Source organism: Rattus norvegicus, chromosome 3, assembly GCF_036323735.1.
Source record: "Rattus norvegicus strain BN/NHsdMcwi chromosome 3, GRCr8, whole genome shotgun sequence".
Taxonomy (NCBI): Eukaryota; Metazoa; Chordata; class Mammalia; order Rodentia; family Muridae; genus Rattus; species Rattus norvegicus.
Window position 1 is genome coordinate 160102195 of NC_086021.1, and position 23680 is coordinate 160125874.

Here is a 23680-nt window from a genome sequence, read left to right on the forward strand (position 1 = left end):
TGAGTTATGTGTTGGTAGCGTGTGCCACGACAATGCTGCCTTGCAGTTCTTCGAGGGAAAGGAGCTGCGGCTGAAGCAGGAGTACTTTGTGGTGGCCGCCACCCTCCAGGACATCATTAGAAGGTTCAAGTCGTCCAAGTTTGGCTGCCGGGATCCAGTGAGAACCTGTTTCGAGACATTCCCAGACAAGGTCTGTGAAGGGAGTGAGCTCATTGTCATGGGGAGGGGTAGGAGGAAGTTGGCATTGTGTCCCGAGTCTCAGGGTCTCTTCCAAACCAGTGCAGCCCTGGTGTGTCAAAAGTGGAGTGGGGGAGGTCATTGTGAAAGGCTCATGTGGCAATTCTAAACAAACCAATCCCCATCTGAAATGAGGGGAAAGTAGCCTGTGAGGGTTCCACATCCTGAACCCCCTTCTGTGCCGCTCAGAGCATAGCTGCTCTTGGGACACATCTGGCCACACAGTGCAGCTACTCGAGGGGACAGCTGGCTGCAGAGCCAGCATCCTCCTCCTGACCCCTTCGGCCTCTGGGCTCCTCCAGAGTACACTGCTAGGCCGGCTCCTTCACACCCTGATTCACCACTTAAGGTACCAGGAGTGAGAGAACTAAATGGCACCCCTCATGAACTCTAGGTAGCCATCCAGCTGAATGACACCCATCCCGCGCTGTCCATCCCCGAGCTCATGCGGATCCTGGTGGACGTGGAGAAGGTAGACTGGGATAAGGTGAGTGTGAAAAAGGAAGACAATGTCCTCCTTGAACCAGAGTCGGGTGATGGCATCCCTGTGCCACTCATAGTAATGGTGGGCTGAGCTGGCCCCAAGAAATAGGGCTCAGGAGGTCTGGGAAATTAACTTTGAGAGCGTCAAGGCTGCCCTGGAGGGTGTCTGGCTCTCGGAGCTGGATGCTCTATGGGATAGAGGCACAGTGAGGGCAAGGATGACGGGACAGAAGAGACAAGGTTAGAGACTATGGATAGTGTACATGTTTCCTCCCTCGAAGTTTGGCTAGCCATGGTGGCACAGGCCTTTACTCCCTGCACTTAGGAGGCAAAGGCAGGTGGATCTCTATGAATGTGAGGCTGGTCTCATCTGATAGTGCGTTTCAGGCCAGCCAGAGCTATGTAGTAATGCTCTGTTTCAAAACATCAACGAAACAGAACAACCTAGAAGTGTTAAGCTTTCAGAAACCTATTGTTTGGCTGTGATGGCGCAAAGCACTCAGGAGGTTGAAGCAGGAAAATAACAAGTACAAACCCAGCCTGGGCTACATAGTGAGCAAAACGTCAGGACGTCTACAGTGTTCGTATTTGAAGACAGCTGGGAGGCTCCATTTTCCTTGGTCCTCATGTTTGGTACAGCATCTTCTTGGTCGGCTTTAACCAAATCACCAGAAACCCATAAGCCAGTTTTCTTGTTCCACTTCAGAAACCAGAGTCCCTGTCTGGCCTGATGGCATACACACCCCTTGAGGCTGTACCCTGGGGTGGCAGGTCATATGGTAACCCGTGTCCTCTGCACTGTGGGTGTCAGGGAGTTTCATGGAAACTCTCGGGAAACTGCTGCATCGTCTGATAGTCCCACCAGCAGCAGAGCGATTACAAAGGAGGGATTAAAAGGCCACTCATTGCTAGAGGGTAGGGTCAGGGAATAGGGCCATTTGTGTGTTTACAGCATGGTGACTAACCTAGCCTGATCCCATACCTGGAGAGCAGAGGGCAGGGATGGGTGCGGCCCTTGCCTCATGGCTCCAGCGTGTCTGTGTGCCGCCTGCTGTTCTCAATGTGTAGGCCTGGGAGATCACCAAGAAGACCTGTGCCTACACCAACCACACTGTGCTGCCCGAGGCCTTGGAGCGCTGGCCCGTGTCTATGTTTGAGAAGCTGCTGCCGCGACACCTGGAAATCATCTATGCCATCAACCAGAGGCACCTGGATGTGAGCATGGGTTGTGGGTAGAGATTGGGTAGTAACAGCTCCACCACACTGGCCTCATCATGCTGGCAGAAGAGCTGTTGCGAGGGCTGAAGTGTCACCCGGCAAAACTGCCGGTTGCTGTGAGACCCCTGCTCTGTGCACGGGAAACACGCGTGCAGATCTCTTTAAGAGTCCAATCTGAGCAGGCTGTGAATCTGAGTGTCTTTCCTGGAGGGGTCCCGACAGCTCCAGGCAGCTCAGAAGCAGAACCTGTCTGTCCTCTGTGACCTGCAGAGAGGATGGTGGCACATGATCAGAGAAAGCTCTGGTTTGGGTAATTGCCATGCCTTTGCATGTGTGTAGTGTTAGGGGTGAATCCATGTCATTGAGCCATTCAACCTCTTGGGAGAACAGCTATCCCCCTCATGCTGATCTGGTCCACAGGGGCCCTGTGTGGCCTAGCTCTCTTCTCATAAACTGAATAGCACCCCACCACCCCACTGGTGTCCTGACTTTTTTCACACAGAACAGTCCCAGGACCTTATATAGGTAAAATATTTGATTCAGAGCCCCCATGAATATATCTGAGCTAGGATTTGGGTCAGGGCACTGGGGCGAGTGGGCTGGTGTCAGGGGCACTGGTGTTGGGGGCCGATTGTCACAGCTTGGCAGCAGTGGACCCTTCTATACGCATAGTGGGCTGTCCCCAGGCACTAGGGAACCCCTCATTTGCTGTGGGATGTTCATCCCTGTGTTCTTGGCTTCAGCACGTGGCTGCCCTGTTTCCCGGGGATGTGGACCGCTTGAGGAGGATGTCTGTGATTGAGGAAGGGGACTGCAAGAGAATCAACATGGCACACCTGTGTGTGATTGGGTCCCACGCCGTGAACGGGGTGGCAAGGATTCACTCCGAGATCGTGAAGCAGTCTGTGTGAGTGGGGGCTCTTCACTAGGTCTGGGGGGCCTCCTCTTTGATTCCCAGCCTCACTGATTTATCTACCACATATATATATATATATATACATACATACATACATACATACATACATACATACATACATACATACATATATATATACCATGACCAAGGTTTGGCACATACCCCCCCCCGTACCATAAGTCACTTGTGGGCATGATAAAGGTGCCCAAAGCCCCCACCGTATCACACACCAGTATGTTCACAGGTGACTTGATGGGTGACAGTAGACATCTCTCTTGGCTGCCAGAGTCTCTCTTATGCTCCTGCCTTTTTTGTCAAGTGTCAAGGTGCATCTGCTGCAGATTGGATACTGTGGGTGCCCCGTATGGGCTGAGTGTGTTATGGGCCCTTCAGCAGTGAGGAGTATGATACCACTAAGGAATTTCTTTCTCCCGTTCCTTTTTTGAGACATGGTTTATCCGTATAGCCCTTGCTACCCTCAAAGTTAGAGATCTGCCTGCCTCTGCCTCCTGAATATGAGAATTAAAGGTGTGTGCCACCACCTGGCTTTCCCTCCCACTCTTTTACCAGCGTGCAGGGTACCCACCACCATTGCCAGTCAAAGCAGCACGCTGGGTGAGAATTCCTTAGCCACACCAGTCAGTGTGCAGTGTGCAAGCCCTCCTGTGTGGGGCTTGGCTCAGCACCTGTGTATTCCTCTCCACACCAGACTTCTGAGGCGGATGTGAGCCCCAGGGTCTAGCTCTGTAGCCTGCTCAGTCTCCATTCCCATGGCCTTGACTGTTCCTTCTAGATCTGTCCGAAAACAGTCAAGGCCCAACACCCAGAACATTATAGTCACACAAGCCCACAGCCACACGCGGCAGGCACGTCCTGCCTGCTGCCACTTCTCCAGCATTCAGTGCTAGTCAGGTACGTGCGTGCCCTTCATGCTTCAGGAAATCAAGCAGCTGAGCTCCAGGGCCTCTCAGTAAGGATCTTATGCTTTCTGGATTGCTTGGTTTAAAACAGCTTTGTGACAAGTCCCTGCTTTCTGTGTTTGTAGCTTCAAGGACTTTTATGAGCTGGAGCCAGAGAAGTTCCAGAACAAGACCAATGGTATCACGCCCCGACGGTGGCTGCTCTTGTGCAATCCGGGGCTGGCAGAAATCATTGTGGAGGTGAGTGCCCAGCCTTGCTTTGTGGTCAGAAGCAGTGGGCACCGTTAAACCCCAGGAGGCTCAAGCTTTTCTCTGAGTGGCTGTTGAACTAGTGGGAATATTTATGTCCAGCCGTGGCCCTGGGACATGAGCAGTAGAGATCTCTCAGCACACGATTATGGACTAGCACTGGCTGATGTGCCAGCTCGAAAGCTAGCCTGGGCTTCAGAAAAGCCTGGGGTGTAGCTGAGTGGCAGCCACTAGCTTGAGAGGACTCAACAAGGGTGTGGCTCAAGCATCTTATGTCCCTGGTCACGTGCTTTCATGTCAGACCCTGTGCTGGAGCCAGGATTGCAGGGTTGGCCTTGGATATGCTTAAGGCCTCCCTTGAAGGGCACAGTGGCCTGAGGCTGGGGAATGCAGTCCACCTGGAACTTCATTGGGGAGGAGGCTCTGGGAAAAGTCAGGGAAGCTTGAATCAGCTTCTCTGGGGACAGATCTGGTGCAGGACCCACGCCCCCAAGGGATCTGGAAGCCTGTGCAGTGTCTATCCAGCACCAGATATCTCATGGGAGGAGGCAAGGAGACCCCTTGCGGGAAGCAGATAGCAGGAAGGCCCTTAATGGGATGCTTTGGAAATGATTGTTGCTATGGTAATGAGGTTGGGAGGAAGAACTGTTCTGCTGGTCCAAGGCATCACCCGTGATAGGATGTTTCAAGCAGGAGATACTGACAAGGCTTGTGAGTTTGTTGTGTCTTAATGGCTATGTGACTGGGTTTGAGAGGAGGGAATAGGAGGGCCCATGGGCAGGAAGATCCCAAGGAAAGTAGGGTGAAGGGTGACAGATAGAGGGACAAGCTTTGTGATGGCTGAGGCATGGTGAACAGAAGACATGTGTCCTCTTAACCCAGAGAATCGGGGAAGGTTTCCTGACTGATCTGAGCCAACTGAAGAAGCTGCTGTCACTGGTTGATGATGAGGCCTTCATCAGGGATGTAGCCAAGGTCAAGCAGGTAGGCTTCCCTTGGTCTTAGCATCTGGATCTTGGGTAGGCACCCGGGAGACAAGGGTCAGGACCTCTGTCAGCTTTCTGGAGAGGACCCATGTATCGTTGGGGTCATGGAACAAGTGGGTAAATGCAGCTTTGCCAAGTGAGCCTTTGGCTCACTCTGCTCCCCCGTCAGCAGTGGGGAAGTCTTTAGGGGGTGAGCGACTTTCTCTTTTCACCTGGGAGAGCTGAGGTATCATGGCCTCTACAGACCCTGGCCAGGTCACTGGCCCCTCCAATAAACAAAACCTAGAAATGTCCCTCCATGGTAGCATATGACAGGGATGTTGGCCTCAGCATTTGGGTCAGCAGGAAGCTATATCTTGGGTACCCAATGCAGTGCAGTTTCCCAAACTATAATCTCTCCAACTTCTTCTCCTCCGCTTTGCCTCACTCCCACCGACCCCACTTGCTTTTTGTGCCTGCAGGTCGTATCTGTGGCTCCCTTTGGTTTTGCTCCCCTGGCTCTGCATAGCTCCAAGTTTGCACTTGGGCCTGGTTTTTCATTTATTTGTACAGCCAGAACCCCCCTTTTCATTGTACTCCACATTTCCCTCCTCCCCGCTCTCTCCTAATGCCGTCTGTGTTCCCAGCTCTGCTCTCCAAGCGCCCAGTGTTGTCCATGCTGACCCTGGAGAGACAAGAGTCTTGGGTCAGGTGGATAGTGGGAATGCTGGCGGGCCTGGGCGAGCTTGCAGGGCCCCTGTGTCGGTATAGCCACCATCTCCTGTTTCCCAGGAAAACAAGCTGAAGTTCTCTGCCCAGCTAGAGAAGGAATACAAGGTGAAGATCAACCCTGCGTCCATGTTTGATGTGCACGTCAAGAGGATCCACGAGTACAAGCGGCAGCTGCTCAACTGCTTACACATCATCACCCTGTACAACCGTGAGTTCCCACCCCCAGTGCACAACTTCCACCTTCCTCCAGAGCCCCGAGTGGCCCAGGACTCAGTCCTCAACCCCTGCCTTTCACATACGTGTGTGTGTGTGTGTGTGTGTGTGTGTGTGTGTGTGTGTGTGTGTGTGTGCGCGCGCGCGCGCAAGTGCCCGTGCGTGCCCGTGCGTGCCCGTGCGTGCATGCATGTATGCATGTATGTATGTATGTATGTATGTATGTATGTATGTACTATGTTAAGTTCTTTTGAGCCACAGCTGGATTTTCTGAGTTATTATTGGAGCCTAAGGTTGGAGAATCTACAATCCTGGAACACAGGGCCTTTGGGTTATTTGCAGAGGCCAAGAACAGTCTCTTGAGCTTCAGGGTAGAGTAGGGTTCTGTGAGTTCCCAGACGAGGTCTTATGCTCTTATTAGTGTTTGTTTGTTTGTTTGTTTTTAAGCTTGTTATTGCTATAATGATTTTGCTTTGTTTAGAAAGATTGTATTTATTAGACTCGCTGTGTGGGTGCTCAGAACCAAAGCCAGGTCTTCTGTAAGAGTAGCCTGTAACCCACTGGGCTATCTATCCCTCCAGCCTTCTCTCTGGTTTTCTTGATGATATGGATTCTTTGTGGTGTCGTGGTGCTTGACCCTGCATGCCACTCTTTCTGGAGCTCAGGATGAGCTGGATGCCCAGGAGGATGCTTGTGCCAGAGCAGTTTTCGAGCTCTCCTCCCAGGTCAGAGCCACATTTCCTCAGCACATGGCCCTTAGCCTTGTGGGTAGTCTGCCAAAGTCTGCCCATCCTGAGCAGGGCCTGTGAGATTCCTGAGACCCTGGAGTCCTCCACCACCTGATATCCTTGATAAGAGTTACTGAAGTTTGCCTGGTGTCATTTGTGCTGGTTTTTATTTGTTTTTTTTGTTTGGGTTTTGTTTTGTTTTCTTACCAAAATAAAGAGTCTTGCTATGTCATTACCAGGCTGGTTCTGAACTCCTGGGCTAAAAAAAAAAAACAGGGGAAAAAAAAATCCTTTGTTAGCCTTCCAAATCACTGGCCTACAGGTATGGCCACCCTGCCTGGCCTCCTTTTTACTGTCCCCTTTCTTTGTTACTCTGCCTGATTTCCAGAAGTTCCCACAGAACTGAAGGTGATCTCACCCCTCAGCTCTGGCTGCTGAATGGCTCCTGAATTGCTCTGTGAGGATGACTGTTACAGATGTCACTCCTAATTGAAATGTGTGAAAAGGATGAGTATGAGCTGGCCACCATGGCTCAGTTCTCTGACCAGGTCTCTGCAGGGAAACGTCAGCTGCCAGCTTCTCTCCTGGGAAGTCACCAGAGGAAGCGACAGACTACTTGAGCACCAGCCTTTAAGGTGTCAGAACTCTCAGGCTTGGTCACTTGGCCCAGTTGTGATGTAGTGTCTCACAGTGGGAACACATGGACCAGAGAGGCCTGTTCCTTTCCTGACAGCTAGGAGACAGGGAGACGGAAGGCCTCTCTCAGTGTCCCTTCAAGGGCATACAGACCTCTTGGGATCTAACTTCCTACCATGAGACCACTAGGCTCTCCACTTCCTCATGGGAGTGGATGCTGACGGCTAGGCCTTGAACGAGAGCCTTGTGGGTATTTCCAAGTGATAGTACACACATGCCCAACACAGGCAGCAGGAGACTTCTACGCTTCAAGGACTGATGGTGCCAGACCACACTCCTGAGGTCACCTCCTCATTTCTAAGGACCATCAAAACAGTGGGTCTAAAACGTCTTTTAAGGATGGGCGAGGGGACCCGGCAAGGAAAACATTTCTGTGGATGCCTGACAGCCCGATTCTATCTCTAGTTGAAGAAGAGGACCACCCTCCTCCATATGTACATGGTGGCACCTGCACACCCATACTCACACATATCACACACAAAAATTAACAATGATGATGATGATGATGATGGTGGTGGTGGTGGTGGTGGTGGTGGTGGTGGTGGTGGTGGTGATGGTGATGATGGCAGCAAAAAGAGAAAAATGTTTTGAGTTCACAGTGCTTGTCACATACAGGCCTTTGACTCCTCATGAGAACAGGCAAACAGCTCCTGGGTTGGCATTTTTTGGAACCGTATGGGTGGCTTTCCCCAAGGTCAGGACACTGCATAATTTGTCATGTGGCCTTGGATAGCCTCCTCCACCAGTCCGATGTGCAAGTGCAAACCTAGGGGAGGCCCTGTTCCTCTAGATTCCCATAGCATATGATGGCCACAATTCTGTGTCCTAGGCCAAAACATACAGCCTGATGAATGTGCCTAACACTGGGTCACCAGTACCCTGGGGAGCCCAGCAGGGACCATCTGGTAAAGATTCCTCTTATGTTTGCCCTCCAGGAATAAAGAAGGATCCAACCAAGACCTTTGTGCCCAGGACTGTTATGATCGGAGGCAAGGTGAGGTAACTTCCTTCTCCTTCCTTGGCATTGGGCCTAAGACGCACCTGTCCTGTCACTAGACAGCCTGCCTACTTAGAAATTAGGTGCCAGTATACACATGGCAGCCATACCTGGCCCCGAGGAGCTGGGTTGGGGCAAGGAACCTTTTACCTAGGGTTGGATTCCAGTGGCTTTATGGCGTACACCACCCACCCCCGACTCCACTCTTGCCACATCCTTTCTCTGCCTCCAGGATTTCACAGGACAGTTGTGGCTAGAGGCATGGCTATGACTATTTTGTCTGCCGCACACGAGACCACACTAGGTGTAACCTGGTTAGAGTTGCTTTTGTTCACTGGGATACATTCCAGAGGTGGCAGACATGCTTGGCGCTTCCTTGTACTCAAGTGGTGGTGGCTGGGTCGTGTCAGAGGTTATGAGCTGTTGGGCTGTAGTTTATTTGAGAGCCTGCCCTGGGGCACCCCCATGCCTGCCCACAGATGGCCTTGCTTGCTGTTCCTGGCCTTCCACAGCTGGAGTGAAGCAGACACAGGTGCTGCCATGACGGCAAGACCATCTCTCCTCAGATGATAGGGCCCGGAGGGTCAGGCTCAGCACCCGCTTGCCTCACCTTGTTTGTTCTCTGCCTACACCCATCATCTGGTGTTTTGGAAGCAAATTTGGATGTCATACTATTTTGTTAGTATTTTAGTAGATACAATCCAAAGCAATATGGACTTTTAGGAGGGTTTTAAAGTATTAAAACAAAGTATTAACTTCAAGGAAAGTAGGAAGGACTGCTGACTGTCCTGCTCAACCACTTCAAAGTGGAGTCCAGATAATACAACATGTACATTTTTTTTTCTTTTTTCTTTTTTTCGGAGCTGGGGACCGAACCCAGGGCCTTGCGCTTGCCTACCACTGAGCTAAATCCCCAACCCCCAACATGTACATTTTAATATATCTCCTTGTTTTCTGTAGTTTCTGTAAATTAATAGCTCTAGAAGTCTTCACTTCTTTTTTCTTGTAGTTTCTTTTTTGTCGTTGTTTTGTCTTTCAAGACAGGCTCTCCCTATGTAGCCCTGGCTGTCCTGGAGCTCACTCTGTAAACCAGGCTGGCCTCAAACTCACCAAGACCTACCTGCCTTTGCCTCCTGAGTGCTGAGATTAACAGTGTGCACCACTACACCGGGCTACATCTTGTAGTTTCTAAAACACTGACTAGAATCAAAACACTAAATTCAAGGCTGGTAAATCCCACAAGTGAGGTGACATTTGGAGTCAGAAGTTAAGCAAATCTAGGCTCTTCCATTTCCCCAACACTAACGGGGTCACTGCCAGTGTGACCTCCATGGTCTGCAGTCTACTGGCCAGCCTAGCACGGGTCTCCATGACTCACAGCTCCCTGTCTCACATGCCCAGGAGCCAGCAGTACCACTGAGTGCTCCGTGGCCCCTTCTTGGAACCTGAACCTGGGTGTTGATGTTATGTTCCCCTAACTTTCTCTTTCCAGGCAGCTCCTGGTTACCACATGGCTAAGATGATCATCAAGCTGGTCACATCCATTGGAGATGTTGTCAATCATGATCCAGTTGTGGGCGACAGGCTCAGAGTGATCTTCCTGGAGAACTACCGTGTGTCTTTAGCTGAGAAAGGTAGCCTCAGACTCCTTGACTGGGTTCTTCTTGGGGCTGGGTAGGAGGTTGGCAGTGCTGATCAGGCCTGTTCTCCACTTCAGTCAACTTCTGCCTAAGACACCAAGGTCTGGCCGGGGGAGCACTGTGTGTCACGAGTGTGTCTGAGATCCTTTGCATTCCATGGGCAGAGCCACTGCCATTCTTGCCCTCTGGACCTCCTCGTGCCTGCCTGGATTTCACTGTTCGTCCTCCCACCCTCAGCTTTGCCTGCTGCCATTGGGGCTCTCATTGTAGCAGAATGGGACTACTCTGACCTCCCAGAACCTTCCTTGAACCTTGTGCTCACCCTGTCTCTCCTCGTCCCGTCTCTGCCCTCACTCCCTCTTCCTTCAAGGTGTGCTGCTGAGCTGTCATGTGCCAGCACTACTGTCACTCTTTTCTGAGGTCACCTCAAAGCTTGTTTGGAGAGCTTGGTCTGGGGCTGTTCTATTTAGACTGTTACTGGGGACCTCTCCTAGGATATGAGGGTGTTCTTTGACCTCCATAGGTCTTTTTTTTTTTAAAGATTTATTTATTCATTTATTATATATAAGTACACTGTAGCTGTCCTCAGACACACCAGAAGAGGGCATCGGATCTCATTACAGATGGTTGTGAGTCACCATGTGGTTGCTGGGAATTGAACTCAGGACCTCTGGAAGAGCAGTCAGTGCTCCTAACCACTGAGCCATCTCTCCAGCCCAGGGAATATATTTCTTAACCAGATGGATGACAAAGACTCTTAAGCCTACACGTCCCCTTTCCCTTTCCTCCACTGAGGTCACACGCCCACATGTCCAGCTACATAGCGCTCTTCTCCAGACTGCAGTAGTAGCTCTGGAGCCTGGTCTGCTCATTTCCCTGAGCTCACACTACCCTGTGCTCTGGCCCTTGGTCTAGCTGCTGCTATCACGCTCATGTTACTCCTCCCTCTGCTGGGTACACTTGATGCTTGAGGTCTCTTGGTGGGCTTGAGGGACTGGGCCTCATCCAGGTGTTGGCTGGGACCCTGGCGGGACTGATCCCCAAAGCATCTTATGCCCTTTCTCTACCTGGAGCTCTGCTCACCATTATTTTTGAGACTATCTGGCTCCTGACAGGGTTTGCCTCACTTCCTCTCTGGCTCCTTGGTCTTGCTAGGAGACATGAGCTGGATTGTGGGGCTTGGGGGCTGTAGATGCCGTTTTAGGTCTCTGTATCCTGACCTTTGGCCTTTCCTGCCTTTGAGGTTCTGGTCCTGGCTGCACTGAGGGACTGCTGTCAGGTTTGTGGAGGTAGCATCAGCAGCTTTAGCTGTAGAGGCTGAGGTGACATGTCCAGCCCAGATAGGACTGGGACAGTGAGTGATCCACCCCCAAGGATATGTCACTTTCAGCCTCCTGCCTCATAGGAACAAAGAGCCTGAGTGTGGAAGAGGTCGCGTGGTCCTTGACTGCCTGCATGTGCCCCTGTGCACATTAATTCCCACACCGGAAACCGGAAACATGGACTCAGCCTTCCATGTCACCTGGCTCTGCAGATCTAAGTCCTTCTCAGGATGATCAGGAGTGTGTTATAACTGAGTAAGATACCAGTGTCAAGAAGAAGACGTATCCGCAATGACAGTAAAGCAGGAGCCAGTCCTCTCACTGTACTTGACTGCCATGGTTCCCGGAACAGGTTATTGAGATGGCTCAGTGGTTAAGACCCCTGGCTGCTCTTCCAAAGGAACTAAGTTTGGTTCCCAGTATCCACGTGGTGGCTCACAACACCTGTACCTCTAGTTTTAGGGACCCAAAGCCCTCTGCAGAATTCTTTGGGTACTAGACACACACGGGTACATGCAGGAAAACACCAATAAACAAGTTTTAAAAACTGACAGTAAAGTTCCAGAACAAAAATCTTGTGCTACTCTGGGGATTCCCCATGAGTATCCATTTAATCCCTTTGCCTTCGCTAACATGGTCCAGAGGAGTCTTGAAGATTCAGGGGCTACTCTGTGGTCAGTCTCCTTGCTTGTTTGGCAGTGAGCTCCATGGCTTCAGGACTGTGGTTCCTATCCTAGGAAGCAGGTCTTAGGCTAAGCTACCACCCCGTGTTTCTGTCTCTGTCCCTACCTCCCTGCAGTGATCCCAGCCGCCGACCTGTCACAGCAGATCTCCACTGCGGGCACCGAGGCCTCGGGCACCGGCAACATGAAGTTCATGCTCAACGGAGCTCTCACCATCGGCACCATGGATGGTGCCAACGTGGAGATGGCCGAGGAGGCCGGGGAGGAGAACCTCTTCATCTTTGGTATGCGGGTGGAAGATGTTGAGGCCTTGGACCAGAAAGGGTACGTGTCCCTTCCTTTGCTGTTGGAGTTTGTGACAGCATTGGGGGGCTGCAAAGGTGGCTGGTAGGAAGCTGAAGCTGGCATGGGTCAGGGACTGAGTGCCCATTGAGTCCATTCATTAGTAAGAAACATGAGGTTCCCAAGGAGTCTGGCTGCTCCTGCACGTCCTGTGACAAGCACTCCTCCCGTTAACTGAGGCCCTGGTATAGGCCTCTTCCTACAGGGACATTACCACTCAGGGCCAAAGCAGACACAATCCATAGACCTTTCCATTCTGGAATGCAGAAAATCTCCACAGTACAGAGAGCTTCTGTCTCCCACTCGCCCTGCTTCCCACTGTTTACAGCTTACTGAGGGTATGCAGTCTCCCAGTGACATTGTTCTTAAAGTCCATGCTGTACTGGCCTTTCCTGCCCTTGGTGGCTGCGGTGGTCATGTGCCCCCATTTCTCATCGGAAAACAGCTGCTTTTCCTTACCGGGACACTGACGAGGAATCCTGGCAGTGCAATCTAATTGCTTTCCAGAACTCCCGGTTGGGGCAGGGGAGGGGTGTTCAGTGAGACCTTAGGCAAAAGTGAGATCAAACTGTCCTTGCCACCCAAGAGCTCATGTGTCTGTGTAGGGTGGTGTCTCAGTTTCTCTCTCAGCTTTGTGTCCTGGGACCTGAATGTCCCTCATTCCTCTCCAGATTTCTCTGTAAGTCACAGCTAGCTTTATGTCAACCTGTCGGGCTTTATTCCGTCATTCTAGGGTCCCACTAGTGACCCTCTCAGGCATCATGTCTCTCAGAGTGTACTCCTTTGGCTTCTCTTCTTTTTCCAGAGCTCTGGCCAGGATTTTGATGGTGGACTTTGCTTTCTCTAGCAGAAAGATGAAGGGAGCCTTTTGTGTAATATCTCAGTAACATTTCTCCAAATAGTAAAGGAAGCAGGGATTGGTTTTTATGTAACCAGCTGCCTCTCCAGGGCCTAGAAGCCACATGTGGTCAGTAGCTGATGCGCTCCGCCACCAGGAGGGGTTGCCACAGAGTAGAGGCTATGTCGAGCATAACTTCCTACCACCTGTCTTTGAGGCTGCCTGTCTGGGGTGCCCGGTGGTAAGTGAGCTCATGTCCCCTAGGTACAATGCCAGAGAATTCTACGAGCGCCTGCCTGAGCTGAGGCAGGCTGTGGATCAGATCAGCAGTGGCTTCTTTTCTCCCAAAGATCCAGACTGCTTCAAGGATGTGGTTAACATGCTGATGTACCATGACAGGTAAGACCCCATCTCTAGTCCTTGGCTTTCCAATTTGGGCAATCCCCACTCTTGAGACAGCTGGATTCACCTGGTGGGCTGAACACTCCATGACTCCATGTTATTAGGATAAGATCTGTGTTTTTACAATCTGTCCAGACCTTACCACAGCCAGACTTACAGCCAAACCAAAGCCACGTTTGCAGTGATTCTAGTAATGCCTCAGGAACTCTGAACCATGGGAGGTGGCTAGTAGCACCACCCAATACCCAGACTTCGTAAGTGTGAACAAGGGGGAGCTCTGTCCCTGGGCTGCTGCAGACCAGCAGAGGGTGTTCAGGAGTGTACTCTGTGATGGCAGAAAGGGTGTGTACCCATGACAAGTGTTAGTCCACAAGGGACACTCCCTGGTTAAAATGCAATCCGTTTGCCTCATTGCAAACTTATAGTGTAGTCAGTATTTGTTGAGGCATATCATTAAATATGGTATGATTATAACCAGCCTAGGTACATGGTGGGTCTACAAAGACACTGGTGTCTCGGGTGGTGTTAACCTGTCCACTTTTGATTGCTCTGGTTAACTGTCTCGGGTGGTGTTAACCTGTCCACTTTTGATTGCTCTGGTTAACTTGTCTTTAAGGTTCTTTGAAGACTGTGCTGCCCACTGGCTTCAGTCAGACTAGATGTACAGCACAGAGTGGGACCCTGTTGGGGCCTATAATGGAGGGACTTTTTAAATAGTGAATCATGCCTCTGACTAGATAGTAAAATAAAATGCACTGTGGGCTTGCAATTGCCTCTGGGGATGTGCAGTTCTAACACAAGTTTTGGAAATGATATAATTTCCTTAAAAGAAATAGGATAAAGCCAGACTTTCTAAAAAGCATCCCCAGAACATAAGGACTCCCAGAGATGCCTGTGGACCTAGTACAGCCTAGCACACATAGGCAGAATAGTCTCCACGCTGGCCCCCAACAGAGCTGGAAGGATATGAGGGGGATTGGCCTGGGCCAGCCACTCCTGGTCTGGCCAGGAAACTGTCCTCTGGGAAATACCAGAAGATTGATATTCTAGGCTGGGTTCTTTGCCCACCGCACATCCTTCCCTGACCCAGCCTCCGATTCCTTTCAGATTCAAGGTATTTGCAGACTATGAAGCCTACATCCAATGCCAGGCCCAGGTGGACCATCTATACCGGGTAAGGCCTGTGGGCCTAGATGTGGTTGGGTAGGTCTGAGTGGATCTGTTTGGGTTAGACCACTTCTCAACCAGAGCGGTGGGCTGCTCTGTTAGCCAGCCTGCCTTTAGGTGAGTTCTCCTGGCATTAGGTGTCATGAGGAAAACCTCTCTGGATAACTGAGAATAGAATAAGGAACTTGAAAATATCTTGTCTGGCCCACAAGAGTTGAGACCTTACTAGAAGGTTCCTTCCACTCAAGTCTGGGGCCTCCGGTCTAGGTACAGTTTCGAAGTTCTAGAGGAAGCTGTAATAAAGCTGAAGTCTTATTCGTCACTTTAAGACTGCCTGTGACAGTTGCTTACCAGTTTGTGCTCTTGGTTTAATGATATGAGCCATGCCTTAGTAGTTTTTTGAGGACAGAACAGTCTTAAGCAACTGGTCCCTTAATCTGGTATCAGTCTTTTGGCCAAGTGAGGGCTTTTTGGTGAGCCCAGGGTTGCAGTCCCTTCTACTGTAGGCTTCCCCAAGGTTCAAAGCTTTTCTGTCATCATCATCATGCTCTGGAAGCTTGGGCTTTTAGGATCCCTTAGCTCTGCCAAGTGTTAACCAGTCTCTTCTTCCCCTCACAGAATCCCAAGGATTGGACTAAAAAGGTGATCAGAAATATAGCCTGCTCTGGCAAATTCTCCAGTGACCGGACCATCACTGAGTATGCCCGGGAGATCTGGGGTGTAGAGCCCTCTGACCTGCAGATCCCACCCCCTAATCTCCCCAAGGACTAATTCTTCCACACAGTGAGACCAGTGGCTTGTGTGGCTGACTGTGCCCCATACAAGGCACTGCAAGCAGCTGGTCCCAGCTATCCCAAGTGCTATGTTTCCGGGAAGGACCATGGGAATGGTTTTGAGGACCTGGATAAGGAAGAAGTATGTGGCATCCTCTTGGTTTCTTACAGAAGAACTCTTTCAGAGTTCATAGCACAGATGGGCAGAGATGGTCCCCACAGCTTCAACCCATCATCATCCCCAGAGGATGAGGAGGGAGGAGGTGGAGCTGAGCCCCCAGAATCCTCCACATAACTGAGTGAACTTAAGCCTTTAGTTTTGGGGGTCTGAATAGGGATCTGTGATGGAGCCAGTATTCCTATGTGTTCTGCTAATACCCGGGTCACTAGCTGTAGGTTAGAGCCAACCCCAGTGTGTGGTCTTGTTGGCCTGCTGGGTAGAGCCTTTTCTTCAGGTTTCATGCTCACAGTTTTTCCTTTACCCTTGGCTGAATTGAGTATCTGGGTGGTTGATCCATATGGGGCCATGCCTCTGTAGCCACCTGTAGAACCCTGTGGGTGTCATGCAGAACCCAGAACCCTGAAGAGGAGAATAAAGAGAGACCTCTATCCCATATTTGAGGCCTTGGTTAAGGACTGGCAATTTTATAGACGGTTGGCTTAGTCCTTTGCTTTTTCAACAGGAAATAACACTTCATGAGGAATTGAAACTAGCTAAAGCCTTCCTTTTTTGCAAGTAAACCTTGTACTTGGTCAGTCTGGATATTTCTGCCCTGGCTGACTCAGCTGCTAGTCCTGCAGTAGGGCCTGGTTCCCACTCTGCTACAGCAGCATAGTGAGAAAGAGCGGTTAAGCCCACCCACTACAGGAGCCATGCTCCTCCCTGAGGGCAGAGTAGGGTTGTCAGAGAACTACATAAAACTCCTTCCAGAGATTCACCACCTTGCATTGCTGTATCTGGTTCGGGATGGGCAGGAAAACGCCTCACTTTCCTCAACCCTGGCAGTGTTTACTGGGAAGTGTCTGTTTTCAGCACTCAATTCACCGGAACCACTGTGGTAGCTTTGGGGGTGGGTGGGCAGGTTCTGGGGCTGGTCATCTGCTGCCCTGTGCATGAGGTCCCTTGAAGCCATAATACATGATCACCCCTCTACTATTTACTGTTACCTCCTTGTAAGAGAAATGGATTAAACTTCTATACCCATGGTTGGCCAATGTGGTATCTGCATTTCTGTCACAACACAGTGTCAGGTGACTCCCACGGGAGGCTAGAGGATATAAGCCTGGGTAAGCACCATGGACAATAGGCCACAGTTGTCCCTCTGTGACCAGGCCCAAGTTGCTGGCATAGACCAGTTTATACAAGAGTTCTCTGATGCCCATGCCCTCTTGATAGTGAATGGTAGGTGGGTAACACAAGCTGGGTTTAGTAAAGCTAAGTCCCTGGTCCTGGAGTAATACAGGTAAGGTTTGTTTCCGTTGTCTTGAGAATCACTTAGGGAGCTCTGATTCTTTGGCATGGGTGAGTATAAGGTCCAAGCACATGTCCTCCAACTATTATGCTGGGCCTCTGACCTTGGAGGAACAGACAGCTAGATTGCCAAGGTCTCTCAGCATAGTTACCTTAAGATGTAAAGTTCTACAGCTTTGACCTGGGGGAAAGTCCAAGATCAGGAAGTGGCCTTGTACCTTCACATGTAGGGGACGCAGGGAGTGCAGATATTGTATCCTGTATGAACAGGACCATAGCCTGTGGCTACTCCTCATGTCAATTCCTGCTAAGCCTGGTGCTCCGACTCTTCTCAGCTCTGCTTAGTCTGTAGGTGTGTGTGTAGCTTTAGGTCAGGCTTCTTTGACAAAAGGCCAAACACACTTAGATCAAGACAAACTGGTGAAATGTGTCTGGCACATTTCCAAGTCCTGGTTATGCAGCTCTCCTCCTCCCTGTGGGGACTGTGTCTGGGGCAGCAGAGGGAACTCTGATTCCTGCTTTGTAGAAAAAAACAAATAGACCACCACCGAGATTTTATTCTTAAATAAATGCTCAGTCTACGGCCAGGTTAGGTGACAGACAGGTGGGCAGAATGGAAGTGCAAGTCCAGGTGCCCCTCACTGTGGGTGTACAGATGCCAGGAGAGGCAGGGACAGCTGAGGAAGGCAAGCAGGTACATGAGCTGTAGGGGACAAATTGAACCACTTGGAATCTGTTCTGTGTACGCCAGGAAGGGCAGAAAGAACCTTTTTCCTGTATTTTAAGCGGTGGTGCTAGAGAGCCTGGAGTGGTCCTGAGCTCCTGAGCCCTTCCCAGGCTCCCTATGCCCAGCGTATGGGCTCCACCTGTTGTCTATAAGCCTTCCCAAAAGGGCTCAGATACAGCGGCCACCAGAGGGTCAGGGGGTCGCCTGCCTGCCTGCCTGCCACCGTATTTTCCTCATAGATCCGTCTGTGGAGCCTCTGCCCGCTGTGTCGGAGTCCTCTTTCTAGGTATGCGCTGGGCTCCTGAGCACCACAGGTGGTGGCACTCTGAGCTTCTGGGTGCCAGACTGCTGTTCAGGGAGAAGGGAAGGAAGGTGGGTCTCCATGCTCCTTCACGGGCCAGGCTCAGTGCTGGCGCTCTGGTTCCGACTTCCCTAGGAATTCCCTAGAGCAGAGACAGATAAGATGAGTCATTCTGTGCTGGGACCTAAGCCACACTCCCCACAGGCGGCTGGCAAAGGAAAGCCCTCAGAGGAGGCAGGAAGAACACTGGCTCCCAGGTCAAATCCCAGGCAAAGTTGGGCATTGGGGCTCCATATGCAATTGAGTTTTCTGCCATATTCCCTTTTATACCGGGAGGGGAAAGATGTCAATTCCAAACACAACTTCTTCAGCTCCCTGCCCTAAATGGCAGCCTTTACGGTAACGTAACTTTGCCACTGGAGTTCTCAAAGGAGCTGGAGTCTGGACTACACAGGGTATTGCTCTTTGGGAGGTAATTTGTGCAACAGTTTTAGTCAGAGGTTGGAAGTGCCCGGCCCCAAACCCACTGCTCAAGCCTCCAGCACTAACAGTGGAGCTTCGGCTCTAGCAGCACAGGGTTCCAAGTAGCCCAGTGCTCTGGGTTCATTTGCTACATGGCTGCCCAAGCCTGGTACCCTCTCCTTGGTGGACAGGGAGGGTTAGGGCTGCTCTGAGTGCTGGTGAGTGGTGCCTGGGTCATCTGACAAGGAGCTAGGGAAACCTAGGATATGGGGAAATCTATGAAGAAGCATGGAGGATAAGCATGCACGGGAGGCCAGCCAGTCAGAAACTGCTCCTTGTTACTCCACACTCATACTTCAGTTCTGGGCTGCAGCCTGCATTTTGCCCAAGAGTCTGACTAGTGTGCAGAGTAGCCAGAAACATGGCCTCCCTTTAGAAAGTTGTATTCTGTACTCCTGTATATAGGAAGCCCTCCACGTACTGACAACGGTGCTTATGTACAGAGTGGCCCTCAGGATGTTTGCACACCATACACACATGGCAGCCTGTGACTAAGGATGGTGTGTTGTACACAGTTATGTACTCCTCCATGTGTTTTCATATGTGTTTGTACAATGTGTACAGGAGGACCATATATCATACTATGATCACACAGTATCCAGAGGAAAGGAAAACAAGTTTTGTATCTCCTATGTGGTGTTGACGGAAGGCCTGGGGTCACTGACCCTGCAGCACCCCGGCAAGGGCTTCAGTGGCTGTCGTCTGCGGCACAGCTAGTTGCGGGCACCATGTCCAGAGAGGCTCACACGTTAGAAGAGAACGTCTCACCTCAGTATCCGTGGAAGCTCTGGGCTCTTGTAGATGTACTTATGTCTGTAGCCAAGGTCTGAGTGAAAGGGGATGAACTGGACTTTGAAGTCTCGGAAACTTCGGGATGGCGCAGCAATATTGTATAGCTGATGAGAGGGAGAGATGAGTCAGCCTAGAGCCCAACAGAGAACCACCATGACCTCTCCCTCAATAAAGAACTTCCTCTAGAGAACAGCCCAAGTGCCCATGGACACTGCTTGTCATTACAGTCTACACAGCCAGGGTCCAAGAAGCCAGAGTCTGGGCTAACAGAGGCCAAATGCTAGGCATGACCACTTCCAGTGCCCTTCCTCTGAGGAATAGATGAGGGCTAGCTCAGCTCCAATGGCAGAGACAATGTGGTTCCAGCTCAGTTCCATGCACCATGGGTGCACTGCTGGGCAGTTCACACTCTGTTGGATGGCTCCATCTTTTGTGTACCTTATAAAGGCTGCCCAAAGTGAGTCCTGTACCAAGTCTGCTGATGGGGCACGACGAGCACTCCTCTAGGCTCTCCTGTGCCCAATATGGTGTTCTGTATACACATCTCCCCCAACCCCCACAAATCTAAGCCAGCTTCCCGGCAGCAAAGTCAAAGCAGATTTAGTAGAAGCAAGTGCAAGGTCCCTGCAGTTTACTCCCAAAGGTAAGAATACAGCCTAGATGTCTTCATATCAGTTCTGCCAGCTGAGCCAGGTGTCCCCTCAATCCTATGTCAGCCTGGGTTCTAATGCTTGTTTGTCATGGTTTCTGGTAGACAGAACAGCGGTCTGCTCTTGACCCTGACGTCGGACCCATAGGCCATCAAGCACCTGGAAAGATGCAGACTCATGTGACCGGGAGCCGACTCCATGACACAGTGGGCAGGGCCTGCTTCCCTACCTTGCCTGCCTAACCTGATCCATACTGAGGGCCAATGGCAGCTACTGGGCAAAGTCACACAACACCTACCTTCCTGCCGAGATGAAAGGGTACAACTGGGTCATCCTCAGCGTGCAAGATGAGCAGGGGACAGGAGATGTGCTTCATGCTATAGGAGAAAGGAGTTGTTAGCTGGAGAACAAACAGGGGTTGCCTGTACCCATCACCCTGGGCAGAGATCTGGGATTATGGTGTGTTCTTCCTTGGTACTTAACAGCCTGAATGCAGCTAGGTTTCTCTTCACTACAGAACTAAGAAATAACTTCTTAGGTTCTGTTTTGTTTTGTTTGAAATAACTATGTATTTCAGGGGACAGATGTCAATCTAGGGGTCATTTCACTCCCCAACATCTGACCCCTGTGTATTTTATGAAAATTGAAAACCATTAACTTTGCCAGTAGATACATTAATAGTAAAAACAACAACAGTCTTTACACGTAAGAGTATTTAAATGCTCCAAGAATCTTACTGCAAATGGACATTACTATGAATCTGTTGGTTAAAAGAATCAGTGTCCTGCTGAATCTTGTGTAATTGACATTTATGTCACTCTAGCTTTGAGTCCTGAATGGCAAATGGCACAATAGGTCCAGCAGAGCCTGAGTTCTTCAGCAAGCCACAAAGTAGACAGAGCAGCTGACAGGACTGGGCGGGGCAATCTTGACCTCTAGAGCTGTGCACTTCCCTGGAGGTAGCACAGTGCCATCCCAGCACATGAAGCAGGACCTGGCCTGGAGAGAGCATGCGACCCAAAGCACAGCCTCCTACTAGTGGGCAGTAAGCACACACAGCACTTATGGTGGTGCAGTGCTCGCACATATACCCACACACATATACCCACACACATATATGCATGTGTAGGTAAAGGTCAGAGGTCAATCTTGGACGTTATCGAAGGTGGCTGCCTACCTTCTGTTTTGAAAGTGGATCTCTTACTGACCTCAGGCAATCAGAAGCCTGTCTCTGCCTTCCTAGCACTGGAATTACCAGCACTGTCACCTTGCCTGGCTTTTTTTTACATTAGTTCTGGAGCTTAAAATCAGGTCTGCATGCCTAAAAGACGAGCATCCAGTGGTGGAGCATCTGATAAGCTGGTTCCTTCAGCCCGAGCCGCCTCTTGGAGAAAGTGGCAAATCCTTAGTACAGAAGCTGTCCATGTGAGCTTAGGAAGGTCCACTTACACACGAGGCTGCTATGCAGGTTAATGCAGGCTCCACTGGTACAGTCCCAGAGCTGCGCACACACCACCTATCTCTGTGGGAGAGCTGGAGCCAAAGGCAGCCTCCTGGGGCCAATACTCATTTTTTAAAAAGCAAGTTTGCTTTACCCAGATAGCTTTTCTTTAAGATCTACAATGGGAATACTTAAGCAAGGGGTTTTGTTTGTAGTGGTTACTTAAATTTTAATCTGGTGCATTTTTATTTTTAGAATCAAAATACATACTTGAATACATACTGCTTATGTTTTTCACATCTGTTAATGTGGTCATTAAATTTAAATACTGCTTTAATGTTTATTCAGAGGCCCTGGTTTCTAGACTGGAAAAATAATTATATGGGTAAAACTATGCTATTAATCTTTTACAATTCTTTACTTCTATGCCAGAAGAAGAGTGTTCCTTTCATAATGACTGTTTTCATTATCTATACACTCGCTGAGCAATCCTGACAACCTAATGTGATGCCTGGAACCTCTGAAGCAGACATCCCTAATCCCAGCACCCCTGTACTAAGACAGGAAACAGAGGCAGGAGGATGGCCCAGAAACTGTGGGTCAGCTAGCATGCAGAAATAGCAAGAGTGAACCTGCCTGACAAGGTGAAAGGAGAAACCTGAAACCTCAAATGCCGACTCCATATGCAAACTGTGGCATAGACAGATCCTGCCCTGCCATCTAAATGTTTTTTCTTCTTCTTCTTTTTTTTTTTTTAAGAATTATTTATCTTATGTATACTATACACTGTAGCTGTCTTCAGACACACCAGAAGAGGGCATCAGATCCCATTACAGATGGTTGTGAGCCACCATGTGGTTGCTGGGATTTGAACTCAGGACCTCTGGAAGAGCAGTCAGTGCTCCTAACCACTGAGCCATCTCTCCAGCCCCTTTCTTATTTCTAATACTAAGCTCAACTTGACTTTCCCTTTCAAAAGACACGGACTCAGAGACCAACCACTCTGTCAGGATAACACTTCGCTGAGGGAAGGTGGGGGTGTCCTGTGTCTTTCTATTCACTCTATCACAATACTCACTTTTCGTCATTTGCAAATTTAATTCCACTGCTTGTAATGGGGTCGAGGAAGAACCAGTCAAAGCCTGGGAAGTATCTGTATATCTGAACAAGACAGAAAGCATTTTCAGAAGGGCTAAGCTGAGCAGAAGGAAAAGGCCAAGAGTTATGGCAGTTTCCGGTCAAGGACTTAGGAGGATGTGCAGTTTCCATTTCCCGCTTTGACCTGGCTTTGTGACTGGGGACAGAAGACTCATCTGCCAGCCCCATATGGAGCCACACATGGGGCTTCCACACCTCACATGCAACCGGAAACCAGACTCTCCACAGACAAAGACAGATACCCGCCAAGGAAATAGGAATCAAAGGCTAGTTTCCTCACAAAATGTCAGGGGAAAGCAGTACCAACGACATGAGAAAATAAAGGGGCGCTCTGGCCTGCAGGTGGAGCGTGAGATCTTGTGCCAACACAGACAGCTCCAGGTCACAACTGGTCCGGAGCTCACGTGGGAAAGCAGGAGGGCAGGCCAAGGAAAAGGCTGGATCCCCCTGATGAGGAAGAGGTGGGCAAGGACTGGCCCTAGAGTCCTTAGCAAGGTTACCTGGACTTCACTCTGAGACAATCCTGAGAAGCCCAACTCTGCAGTACACTGAGCCTGAGCTCCAATAATCCTCTAGTACTCAAGAGTGTAGGCTCTACCCCAAACAGGGAGCCTTCCACAGCACTGTGTAGTAGTGATGATGTGGATTAGGTGTGCAGTGAAGCCAACTAGGAGTGGATATGCAATCTTGCCATGGGGAAGCCTCCTGTAATACCAGTGCCTCGCTTCTGTAGCAGCTCTGTGGGCAGGCCAGTGCCTAAAACTAGGAGTCTTTAGTAAATGTTAAATGGTTCCTTTTATGGTGACTAGTTTCATTATCTACTTGCTTTTATTTTCATAATAGTTATTTTCATAGTGAAAATACATTTTTCACAAAATCATATACTTGCCACTGAAAATGGATGACTCTTTGCTTCTTCACGAATATTTGTGAACGGAGACTCCAATATAAGGGCATCTGGTGGCGTCTCTAGAGAGACAAAAAGTTGACAGTGGGTAAGAAATAACAGAGTCAATGAGGCTAGGTGGCTGGGGTGTGTAGAAAGGACAGCGAGCCCAGGCACCCACTTTTGTAGGAGCCTCCCACCACCCACCCCT

General features: G+C 50.2%; 2 protein-coding genes across 4 annotated transcripts in view; one reads left to right on the top strand and one right to left on the bottom strand.

Moving 5' to 3' along the window:
* Pygb (glycogen phosphorylase B) overlaps window positions 1–16736 on the top strand; it is a 46790-nt gene extending 30054 nt beyond the window's left edge. The window contains exons 8-20 of the mRNA NM_013188.1: window positions 47–190; window positions 632–724; window positions 1789–1935; window positions 2682–2845; window positions 3900–4014; window positions 4906–5007; window positions 5781–5928; window positions 8293–8351; window positions 9847–9988; window positions 12116–12323; window positions 13444–13578; window positions 14689–14755; window positions 15367–16736. Coding sequence (NP_037320.1) covers window positions 47–190; window positions 632–724; window positions 1789–1935; window positions 2682–2845; window positions 3900–4014; window positions 4906–5007; window positions 5781–5928; window positions 8293–8351; window positions 9847–9988; window positions 12116–12323; window positions 13444–13578; window positions 14689–14755; window positions 15367–15519 — 1677 coding nt within the window. The 3' untranslated portion in view covers window positions 15520–16736. The remainder of the gene's footprint in view (window positions 1–46; window positions 191–631; window positions 725–1788; window positions 1936–2681; window positions 2846–3899; window positions 4015–4905; window positions 5008–5780; window positions 5929–8292; window positions 8352–9846; window positions 9989–12115; window positions 12324–13443; window positions 13579–14688; window positions 14756–15366) is intronic.
* A 793-nt stretch (window positions 16737–17529) lies between these two features.
* The window catches only part of Abhd12 (abhydrolase domain containing 12, lysophospholipase), a 60236-nt gene continuing 54085 nt past the window's right edge, over window positions 17530–23680 (bottom strand). Inside the window, exons 9-13 of one of the 3 annotated variants that reach the window (NM_001024314.2) lie at window positions 23473–23552; window positions 22504–22586; window positions 20283–20361; window positions 19311–19438; window positions 17530–18162 (exon numbers count right to left, since the gene is read on the bottom strand). In NM_001024314.2, the coding sequence (NP_001019485.1) occupies window positions 18123–18162; window positions 19311–19438; window positions 20283–20361; window positions 22504–22586; window positions 23473–23552 (410 nt within the window). In that variant the 3' untranslated portion in view covers window positions 17530–18122. Of the gene's footprint in view, window positions 18163–19310; window positions 19439–20282; window positions 20362–22503; window positions 22587–23472; window positions 23553–23680 lie in introns of those variants that run through there. The other 2 variants (XM_063284387.1, XR_010064685.1) reach the window with 2 other exon arrangements.